The following is an 11,446-nucleotide window of genomic DNA, read 5'->3' on the forward strand; positions in this document are numbered from 1 at the left end:
GCAACATATGTCAGGTTTTTTTTGTTCATGCCTGCAAGATTGCAAAAGACTTCAAGGGAGAAGAGAAAGCAAGACAGGACCAGGAACCAAGGTTAGAATTTAGGCTGGCAAAAGAGAGCAGGGTTGTTGCATCCCCAACAGAAGGAGGAAAAGCCAGCAGGAAGTCCCTGGTGTTCCAGTGGTTAGGACTACGTGCTTCCACTGCAGGCGGGCATGGGTTCAATCCCTGGTCGGGGAGCTAAGATCCCACATGCCATGCGGCATGGCCAAAAGAAGGAGGAAAAGCCAGAGAGGTGGGAATGGGCAGGGCTGGCTTTCTGGTTTGGGGAGGAGGAGGTACAGGCGGGAAGCACTGAGAAAATCACATTGGCTGAATCGGAAGATAGGAAGGAATGGGAACCAATGTTTCCTGGAAGCCAATATTGTCCAAACAGGCCTGGCACAGGTATTTTGTGCGTATACCGGGGCCCCAGGTATCTGCCTTGGTCACACCTCACTGGTGTAGGTTTGTCTAGGCGCATGGGCTGAGGAACCTTCTGGAAAAGCCATAGGAACCAGGTAGGGTTTTCTGGGCCAAAGAGCAAGGCCTTGGAGTCAAACGTGAAGAATCAATGAGTGACAGGTGGTGTCTATGGTGGGATGAGGTTGGGGGTAGGGGACAATCAGTAAAAACTGACAGAAGCTTTTAGCTTCTCTCAAAGCTCTGGGAGATCCTGCTCTGAGACCCTCCTTGGAGTGAGATAACTTGAGGGGAGGGGCACTCTCCACCCTCAGGCCAAGACACCTCATGCCTTTGTCATTGGTGGTAATGCCCTGAAGGCTCAGATGGCAGTGATCTGAGACTCGGTGCCGCAGGGTACCCCAGGAGGCAGCTGTTTGACCAGCGGGCTGGGAGAGCTCCTGAGTCCATGGGAGACACCTCTGCGGTTGTCCCCAAATAGCTGATTCTTCCCAGCTCCTCCGTGAGCAGGTACTTGGAAGTGCCCGTGGAACTGGGTACTTACTACTCCCAAGAAAGCTTCTGCTCCCACAGGCTGTCAAGGTCTGAGAAACTTGGGTTGTTTAATTTTCATAAACACCGTGAGTAGAGTAACATTACTTCCCTCTGGCAGATAAGGACACAGAGGCCACAAGAGACCGTGTGACTTACCCGACATCACAGCCTGCAAATGGAAGAGCTGGGATTTGAACCCAGCTGGCCTGGCCCAGCACTTGGGCTCTTTCTAATGCCTTCACCACCTTCATCTCAATGCCTTTTCACTATAAGACAGGGTCACTGGAGAGGATTTCCAGTGGCCCTTATTAGAGGCCAGCGTCCATCTCTTTTGAGCCCAGGCACCCTGTGGGGGCTGTGCATCCTCAGCCTGGCTGGCATAGGCAGTCCAGCAGCCGCTTGCCTCTGGGGGGCTGCCCACTTCCTGCCGGACCCTACGTGCTCTGGGCCTGAGGCTGTGGCTCTGGAAGGGGATGCCCCACCCCCATCTTCAGGACTGGGCGATTCCAGGAAGCAATAAGCCGCTGAGCCGCTGTGGCCAGGGCTCCCCCTCCCTAATCCCCAGCCTGTCCATGATTATCCGATGGCTTCAGTTGGGGGTGTGGGCAGCTGCTGGGTTTGCTGGGCCAGCAGGACAGAGCAGTAAGGGACAGGCCCCTGCCCGGCCTACAGAGGAGCCAGGAGCCATGAGGGTGGCGGTGGGCATTCTGTGGCTCCTGGCCCTCGGAGGACCCCCGCAGGCCCGGGGCGCCTGCCCTTCTCAGTGCAGCTGCAGCCTCCATGTCCTGGGCGATGGCAGCAAAGCCAGGTACGGCGCCAGGTGTGCGGGGCGGGGGGGGTTGCCCAGCCTCCCAGGCTCCACCAGCTAGGCTGGGCTGGGAGGGGTTGGATGCATGGCCCTAGGATCGTGGGGGGGTGAAACCTCCATCTCCCTGGCCCTCAAGACCCAAGAGTCTCGTGGGGCTTGTCTGGGCTGCATTTTCTTCCAGTCAGCAGGGTGTGGCTCTGCCTTGGGTTTGGACCTGAAGTACCAGGTACCTTTACACATGGGGCAGGGGTGGGGCACAGGTGTGCCAGCTCCAGAAATCCTTCCTGAGTCTTCCTCCAGGATCCTGTGAGTGGAACCCTCTTTAAGGGCACAGGAAGTCTCCCCCTTACCTCTTTCTCTTCCTCTCCTTCTCTCCTGCCCCCTACTATCTTCTATCTCCCCAGCCCCTTCTTTCCCAGGACTCTTCCATTCTCTTGCCCCACCTCCTGGGGGTACCCAGTCATATCCCAGGTATTTCTTACTGCCCCACCCATGATGGGACCACCCGATTCCTCATACTCTTCCCACTTTGGGTCTCCTCTGGCCCAGCCCCCAGGAGCCTCAGCCTTGACCCCTTTCGATGGGCTCTCAGAAAGGCCAGGAGTGCCCATTCCATTGCAAACAAGGGTCCCTCCATCCTCAGCCTCTTCTTTGACTTTCCTCATTCCCCATCTGAGCCCTGAGAGCACCTCCATCCTCTTCTCCTCCTCTCCCTGGGACGTCCCCAAGGTTCCTGTGGTTTGTGGACCCTTGCTCTTCCCCCATGACTCATTCCCTATCTCTCTTTGGCAGTCTTTAAACTATCTTTTCTCTGACCTCTTCAGCCCATCTGTTAATGACCACTGCATTTCCCAACTTACTCAGAGATTTCAGTCTCTGGTTTAGGGTCTTTCCTACCATCTTTCCAACCTTCTGGAATTTCATCCTCCCTTTCTCCCTTGTCTTAGATGGGTGTTGGGGAGCCACTGATGGCTTCTGATCAGGACAGCAATGTTATCAGTGCAACTTAGTGCAACTCTTTTTTTTTTGCGGTACGCGGGCCTCTCACTGTTGTGGCCTCTCCCGTTGCGGAGCACAGGCTCCGGACGTGCAGGCTCAGCGGCCATGGCTCACGGGCCCAGCCGCTCCGTGGCATGTGGGATCTTCCCGGACCGGGGCACGAACCCGTGTCCCCTGCATCGGCAGGTGGACTCTCAACCACTGCGCCACCAGGGAAGCCCTCAGTGTAACTCTTTCAATGATCTTAGCAATAGGTCAGGCTGATTGGGTGTGAGGGGAGGCAGAGAAAGTGAGGCACCCCCAAGAAAGGATACCCCACGTGGTCTGAAGAACAGGAAGAGCTCCATTTTTGGCCCAAAGCTGTGATGCTCCAACTCATATGGCTCATCAGAGGTAAGGATCTTCTCCCCAAGGGAAGCCAGGGCTAAGCCCTGAATAGGCCAGGAATAGCCCATGGCCAAGGACAGTGTGACCAAGGTGACAAAGAGCCTCCCTTTCAGCCTACAGAGAGCACAGGGCTCAAAGTCATACAGCATCAGTGGCAGAGCTGGTCCTGGAACCCAGAACTTCAGTTCCATTTCAAGAACTCTTCTTACCTGGTGATGCTGCCATGGGCAGGGACCAGGAAGGGCTTCTGATAGCAGGTTGACTTTAGGATGGAAAATGAAATTCCAAGGGCAGTTTCCAGGGCCCCTAACATCAGCTATTGGTTATGCCTCCTCTGAAGCCAGAGCTCTCACCGTCATTTCTACCTGCCCAGAAGTCCCACAGCTGATAGGCACCGGCCCATCTGCATGGAGTGTGAGGAATGAGGGGAATGAGGCCATGAAAGGCTGTTGGGAAACCTGAGATCTCCAGTGGCCAAGGGCACAGGTTGTGCAGTCAGACAGAGTCTCCTTTTGTGTCTCAGACACCTTCCTCACCCCATCTTTAACCGGGGTCTCTCGGAGGGCCCAGCCCTTACACCTGAGCACCTGATGGACCTGCCTGTGCTCCACGCTCCCCTATCATGAACAGAGTGTGTGTAGTTGTGGGTCCTGGGGTTTCCTGGGGCTGCGAGGTGGGGAGGAGCCTGGGCACCTGGAGAGATGTGCCCCCTTGTCCTTCATGCCTGATTTGCCCCACCAGGAGCCGTGCGGTTGGCCTGTGCTGGCTCTTATCGGTTTCTTTGATCCCTCCATTGACCATCTTCTCCCCCTTCCAGCACATGTTTTCCCATCAACTCCCTTCCTCCCACCTACATCCAGACCTTCCTCCCTGCAACACCCAAGCTTCCATTATCACTGAAGGTATCATTGCCTCCAATGCTTTTTCTTCCTTTGCTGGATTATAAGCTGTATGGGGACGGGGGCTGTGAGCCTGATATTCTTCTGTCACTCAGCAGGGGTTCCATGTATATCTAAAGAATGAATACGAGTGGGCAGAAGTAACTGGGCCTTTTGTGGGCACCATTGACAAAAGCAAGCCAAGCCCAGCTGACTTTGAGTACTGTATGAAAGTTAAGCTGAGGGATGCTGGTGGAGCGTGTGTGTGTGTGTGTGTGTGTGTGTGCGCGCACGCGTGTGCGTGTGTGTGTGTGTTTGTGTGTGTGTGTTTGTGTGTGTGTGCGTGTGTGTGTGTGGTGTCAGGAAGAATGATACGAGCAACGCGTTATGACCTTACAAGAGAACAACCTCTCTTAGCAGAGCTAAACAATATCCCCACCTCACTCCCACCCCACCTCCTTCAGTGTGAGCAGAAACATCCTCCAGACGAAACTGGGGCTGCCCAAGGGCTGGGTCCCTCACGGCCAGACTCAAAGTTTCGTTCTCTTGAGAATCTTTCCCTTTTTACCGTCTGTGTGTGTGTTGCTCTCAGTGATAGCGTTTAACACAGTCCTGCATTGTCAGCTCCTCGAGGGCGGGGACTGCCTCCTGTTATCTCTCTATCTGCTTTAGTGTCAAACTTAATAGAATGAGGTTTAAGAAGTCACTGTTTGGGCAGAAGGAGCATTGGAAGGAGCTGGTAAGACTGACCTGATGTACTTGCAGTGCTGGGATGCAGAAACTTACAACAGTGGTCAATAGCAATCGGGCTTCTACAGGTGACAGGTATGCAGAGCTGGTACACACCTGAACTCATTCAAACACCCAAACCACCCTGTGCGGTGGAGTCTATTATTCTGGGGAAACTGACGAAAATAGAGGTTACATAATAGACTCAAGGATACACAGCCAACAAGCAAAGAGCCCAGAGGTGAATCCAGCTGTGGGGCTGCAAAATTCCAGCTTTTAAACACCTTGATTATCTCATGGTCCCTCAGTGTCAGGAGAGGCTCGAGGCATCCCGTGTGTGGCTTCCAGTTCTGATGCCGTTGCTATATATATTTTTTTTTTTAAATAAAGAAAAGCCAAAGCAGTCACAAAAACTGAGCTATAATTTAACAAAGGAACCCTTTTAACTCATAGATGCAATGCTGCAATGCACAAAATGATCTCAGGATTTATAAATACTATTCATTCTTAGTGCACTGCAGGTGGTGTAGGCTGTAAGGGGACATAGTAGTTCAAGCTTGAGGTCCTTCAGGCCAGTGACCGAGACCAAACGGCCCTCCTGGGACACTTATGAGAGGCTCTGCAAGCAAGAAGCTCCCAAAGAGAAAACAGAAGGAACCTTGTTACTAGCCCACCTCCAGGGCACACCGCAGTCTGGGTTTGGTGTCCTATGAGGCCATGCGCACCAGGGGGTCTCTTGAAAGGAGGTTAAGTAAGGGGGAATCTCCGACCCCACAGGACTTTTGCTCAAATACTCCCATTTCTGTAACCAGGACAGTGGTGTGCAACGACCCTGACATGACCCTGCCCCCAGCATCTGTCCCTCTGGACACCTCCAGCCTGCGCCTGGAGCGGACGGCCATTCGCAGGGTGCCCGGGGAGGCCTTCAAGGCGCTGGGCCGCCTGGAGCAGCTGTGGCTGCCCTACAACGCGCTCTATGAGCTCAACGCTCTGATGCTGAGGGGTCTGCGCCGCCTGCGTGAGCTGCGCATGCCCGGGAACCACCTGGTCACCTTCCCTTGGGCGGCGCTCAGGGACGCTCCCAAGCTGCGGCTGCTGGACCTGCAGGCCAACCGCCTCTCGGCTGTGCCCCCGGAGGCCGCGCGCTTCTTGGGGAACCTCACCTTCCTTGACCTCTCCAGCAACCAGCTGCTGAGGCTCCCCGAGGAGCTGCTCACCACCTGGACTCACCTGCAGAAGGGACCCTTCCTTCCCGGCCACCACGTCAAGCTGGTCCTAGGTAAGAGATGGCATCCTTCACTTGGAACCACTTTAGTGAGACTTGGGGGTCTTAGGCAAGTTTATTAAAGCCTCTCTGAGTCTCAGTTCTTTACCTGGAAAATCACACTTGCCTTCTGGGTTTGAGTAAAGATTGAATGAGAGGCACACATTGGTAGGTAGGTTTAGGAGCTCAAGCTCCCAGCCAGACTGCTGCAGTTCAGACCCCAGCTCTGCTCCTTTTCCTTGTCCCATGAGGGGTTTGGAATCATGGTGAGGCCCTGCCAGAAAGTGGGTGGTAGGGAGTGGGTGGGCAGTGTCAGAAGAGAGGCCTCCTCGCAGGTGTCCCTGGAGCATGCCTCGGCTCATGTGAGGTCCAGCACCGAGGGCTGGAGCAATCTTAGAGCAGTTTGGGGCAGTTTGGAGCAGTCTGCCCTGAGGCCTGGGAGAGTCTCTCAAGGAGGGAATATTTATTTATTTATTATTTATTTTTGCTGTGTTGGGTCTTCGTTTCTGTGAGAGGGCTTTCTCTAGTTGCGGCGAGTGGGGGCCACTCTTCATCGCACTGCGCGGGCCTCTCACTGTCGTGGCCTCTCTTGTTGCGGACAAGCTCCAGACGCGCAGGCTCAGTAGTTGTGGCTCACGGGCCTAGTTGCTCCACGGCATGTGGGATCCTCCCAGACCAGGGCTCGAACCCGTGTCCCCTGCATTGGCAGGCAGATTCTCAACCACTGCGCCACCAGGGAAGCCCAAGGAGGGAATATTTAGACCCCTCACTTCCTGGATGTGGAGCAGGGAATAGCAAAGCCCATTCCAGCTCCATCCACCCTACAGACTATGTCACCTGATAAAGGACATCGTATAGGGTAGTACTTACATGGAAAGACGTTGTTTCTTTGAAAATCAACTTTGAATGTCCTATATATATATATTTATATTTTATGCCCTCTTCTTATAATTCCTTCTCCCCTCCTAAAAAGTAGCCACTGTTATGTTTATTTGCATGTTCCCTATCGTTTACATTTACATACACATGCATATACAAACATACATGCACATAGAAATTTTAGCAAACATACATGCATATAGAAATTTTAGCTGTGTGTTTTGCATAAAATTTCATCATATCATATGTATCAACCAGCACTTTTTTTGCCCTGCAATATGTCTTGGAGATCTTTGTAAGTTACTACAAATGGATCAACTTCATTTTTTAAAACTCTGGCATAATATTCCATCATACAGTTATACTACAGTTTATTTAGCCATTCCTCCTTTCATGGGCCTTTAAATTGTTTCCATTATTTTGTTAACACCTGTGATGCCGCAGAGAACATTCTTGGCAATGCATCCTCGTGCACCGAGACAAATGTTTCTCTAGACTAGGAACTGAGAAGTGGAATTGCTGGGTCACAGAGTATGCACGTTAGATGTTTTAATATTAATCATAGTCTCTAAAGTGCCAGTTCCTACCCCCCACCAGTAGTGTGCACGACCATCCATGCTTGTGTCCACTCTGCAAGCTTATTTGAATGCCAGCCAATGTGTGGGCTCCATTCTAGATGCTGCAGATACAGCAGTGAACAAGACGGATGAACATCTATTCTCTCATGAAGCTAACAGTTAAAGTGGTCAGAATGTTTAACTTTTGCCAGTCTGACTGGTGAAAGTTTCATTGTCCTTTAACTTTGCCATTTGCATCAATTCTTTGGGGATTCTGTGTGAAGTCAGATAGCTCACCACCAGAGCTGGGCAGTGATGACTCTTGGGGTGCAGATGCATCAGGAAATGCATTTAACCAGTGACACAAGGTAGCCGTCACCTGGCTGGGATGGGGGTGGGGAATAGCAGAGGAGCCGGCGCCTTCCCAGCTAGTGCTCTAAAGGACCCGGGAGTCATGGATATACAAGGAGGTCTGAATCCACCTTCCCCAACCCTTGACATTTCCATTCCCAAATGTATCAAATACAGGTATGCAAACATATAATATGCTATTGATTAGATGCTATCAAATTTAATAACAATCCGTGGAGGGTAGAAAGGACATCACATTAAATGCATTCATTTTGTATTTAGAAATGCAAACATATGAAAAGGAACTGTGTCTTAGAACTGAGGACCCACAATACCTCTCTATATGTTGAAGGTTATTTGACAGGGTAGGTGCAGTGACCTGCTTTCAGCTCTATAAAAGTGTTCAATTTTAAAGTAAAGATGGCTGGGAATATAACATAAGATTGGGTTCCCTGTCATCCTCACTCTTGTCTTTTTGAGCCTGTGTCAAAGGGACCGTGGCTCAGAACAGCCACACTCTTTGCTGGGGTGATGCTGAAAGTGCCACTTATACTGGGAGAACAGGGGTCAGGAATTCCCTGGAGGTCCAGTGGTTAGGACTCCAGGCTTCCACTGCAGGGGGCCTGGGTTCGATCCCTGGTCAGGGAACTAAGATCCTGCAAGATGCAAGGCAAGGCCAAAAAAAAAGCGGGGGGTGGGGTCGGGTTCATGAAGCATTTCTAGAAATGGATGGATTCTGGTGTATTGCAGTTATTGCAGAAATACCCACTGCCTGGCCGGTAGCCTGAGAGGATCAGTCTGAGAGTGGCAGCAGTAACTGCCAATTTTGTCGGCACGCTGTGTGGCTTACCCGGCGCTTAATATCATTTATCTTTATTTATGCTTATAGCCACCCAGAAACGGGAGTAATGCTGTCATTCCAGATGAAGAACCGGGCTTAAGGTTGTAGTGAAGCAAGGAGCTGGGTCTGGAGGCCAGTTCTGCTGACCCTGAGCTCACAACGTGCCTTGTCCTCCCTGGGGGAGAAGGGGGGCTGGGACTGGGGATCTGAATATCTAGGTCTCACCTCCTGCCCTGCCTTTCACCCCTGCAGGGCTGCAGGACAACCCCTGGGTGTGTGACTGCCGACTCTATGACCTGGTCCATCTCCTGGAAGGCTGGGCCCCAAACCTGGCCTTCATAGAGGCCAGGCTGAGGTGTGCCAGCCCGCGCAGCCTGGCCGGACTGACCTTCAGCCAGCTGGAACTGAGGAGGTGCCAGAGTCCGGAGCTCCGTCCGGGGGCGGCCAGCGTCAGGTCCCCCTTGGGCAGTGCAGTATTGCTACGCTGTGGGGCCTTCGGGGTCCCTGGGCCGGAAATGAGCTGGAGTAGGGCCAACGGGCACCCACTCAACGGCACAGGTGTGTGAGCTCTGGGGACGGCTGTGCTGAGATCCAGCCTGGGGTGGGTGGGTCATCATCCCACATGCGGGGGAATGGGGCTTCAGGTTTGCCAGGGAGAGGGAGGTAGGCTGAGCAAGGCTCTTTACTCCCACCCTGTCTGAGTGGAGTTGGGGGACTCCGTCCAGAGGCTGGACATGGGGACAGTGGCTTCAGTAATAACAATGGATCTCAACCTGTCCTGTCATATTCCACCAGCCACTCTATCAGAGACGTGGGGCCCACCCTGAGAGGAGCAAAACACTGGTTTTTTGGTAGAAGATGCTCTCTTAGTGTATTTAATATTGATAGTAAGGTTCCAAGTTGTAAATATGAAGCCAGTATCACTAGGAGTAACTAATGCTAGGAGTTACCATCTATTGAGCGCTTCATGTGTTAAATGTATTATGTACAAGGTGTCACTGAACTTTAAAGAACAAACTGATTATCCTTCTATTTGGGGTGTAAGTAAACCGAGGCTAAATGGCTGGTCTGCAGCACACAGCTCGTACAGGGAGGAACTGCCTGTGACGTTTTTGCTGTGCAGATAGAGGTGCTCCATCCCTGGCACTTGGTGGGGGAGGTTTGCAGGAGTCACAGCCCACCTACATGCAGAAAGAGGGTGAAGGAGGAATAATTTCTTGGCACCTGACAAGAACACCTCCCATCCCTCCCAGCTTTCTTCTGTGTTTCCCCCAACTAGGTTGGCAAGCGTTGCTCTAGGACTGTGGGCTTGAAATCAATGTACAAACAAAACTGTGTAAGGAGCTCCACTAATGTAATACAGAAAGTTGGAGATGCTGTGATTGAAGTGGCAGTGGGGCCAGGCAGGGGTGTGCAGAGCACTTCTAGCTGGGCCTCTGCCTCAGGTTCACCCAACCCACCATACTCCCAAAGCATCAGCCTGCCACCCCTGACGGGTTAGCTCTGCAGAACTCAGGCCCTTGAAAGACACAGTGGGAGCATCTCAGATTTAGAAGGCTGATCGTTCTTAGACTATGTCTCAGCCTGTGTCTCCCCAAATTGGAGCCCAGGTGATCTCCATCCCCATGGCTAATCTAAGAAAAGTTCAATGATGCCCAGTCTGTTCTTGGGATAACAGGGTGTTTGGCAGAATGTACACAGTCCAGGGGCTGTGAATTCAGCCCTGGAAGGAAGCTTGGGGCAGATGGGCCCGTTCATTCTCCCACACGTGCCTCTTCCCCACAGTGCACCAGGAAGTCTCCAGTGACGGCACGATCTGGACTCTGCTGGGCCTGCCTGCTGTGTCCCACCTTGACTCTGGAGACTACATCTGCCAGGCCAAGAACTTCCTGGGAGCCTCTGAGACTCTTATCTCCCTGGTCGTCTCTGAGCCCCAGACATCCACGGAACACAGTGGGGACCCAGCGGCACCGTGGGCAAGGACAGGTGAGGGGGCAGAAGCAGCTGCATACAACAAGATGGTGGCCAGGCATGTCCCCCACATCCCCGAGCCTGCTGTCCCAGCCACTCGGCCCCCTGTGCCCAACACGAAGGAGCAACTGATCCTCCAGCCCTTCCAGATGGGGGCCCCAGGAGAGCACCTGGATGTGCAGGCAGGACCCCAGGAGGCCCAAAGGGTGAGCTCTCTCAAGGTGGTGGGGGACACTTACCAGAGCGTGACATTGGTGTGGAAGGCCCCCCAGGCTGGGAACACAACTTCCTTCAGCGTCCTCTACGCAGTCTTTGGGCAGCGCGACATGCGGCGGATGGTGGTGCAGCCTGGGAAGACCAGTGTCACCATCCATGGGCTGGTGCCCAAGATCAAGTACGTGGCGTGTGTCTGCGTGCAGGGCCTGGTGCCCCGGAAGGAGCAGTGTGTCATCTTCTCCACGGACGAAGTGGTGGATGCTGAAGCCACTCAGTGGCTCATCAACGTGGTGGTGATCAGTGTGGCTGCCATCATCGCCCTGCCCCTCACGCTGCTCGTCTGCTGCAGCGCTCTCCAGAGCCGCTGGCGCAAGTGCCACACCAGGGGCTCCGCTGAGGCCACAGGTGCCTACGTCAACCTGGAGAGACTGGGCCACAGTGAGGATGGCTCAGAGGAGCTGTCCCAGCACAGCCTCAGTGAGGCCGACAGGCTCCTCTCTGCCCACTCCAGCCTGGACTCTCAGGCCTTGGGCGTCAGGGTGGGCAGACGGATCAACGAGTACTTCTGCTGA

General features: G+C 53.3%; 1 protein-coding gene across 1 annotated transcript; it reads left to right on the forward strand.

The window, feature by feature from the left end:
• The first annotated feature begins 1,680 nt into the window (after window positions 1-1,680).
• LRIT1 (leucine rich repeat, Ig-like and transmembrane domains 1) lies at window positions 1,681-11,446 on the forward strand. Its single transcript, XM_060033709.2, has 4 exons — window positions 1,681-1,802; window positions 5,608-6,074; window positions 8,940-9,245; window positions 10,473-11,446. Exons 1-4 carry the CDS (start codon window positions 1,681-1,683, stop codon window positions 11,444-11,446), a joined length of 1,869 nt encoding a protein of 622 aa, XP_059889692.1.

Source organism: Delphinus delphis, chromosome 16, assembly GCF_949987515.2.
Source record: "Delphinus delphis chromosome 16, mDelDel1.2, whole genome shotgun sequence".
Classification (NCBI taxonomy): Eukaryota; Metazoa; Chordata; class Mammalia; order Artiodactyla; family Delphinidae; genus Delphinus; species Delphinus delphis.

Coding starts and splice junctions, on each gene's coding strand:
- LRIT1 (XM_060033709.2), top strand. CDS start 1,681: ATGAGGGTGGCGGTGGGCATTCTGTGGCTCCTGGCCCTCGGAGGACCC. Junction 1,803..5,607: donor GGCGATGGCAGCAAAGCCAG/GTACGGCGCCAG, acceptor TTCTGTAACCAG/GACAGTGGTGTGCAACGACC. Junction 9,246..10,472: donor GCACCCACTCAACGGCACAG/GTGTGTGAGCTC, acceptor TCTTCCCCACAG/TGCACCAGGAAGTCTCCAGT.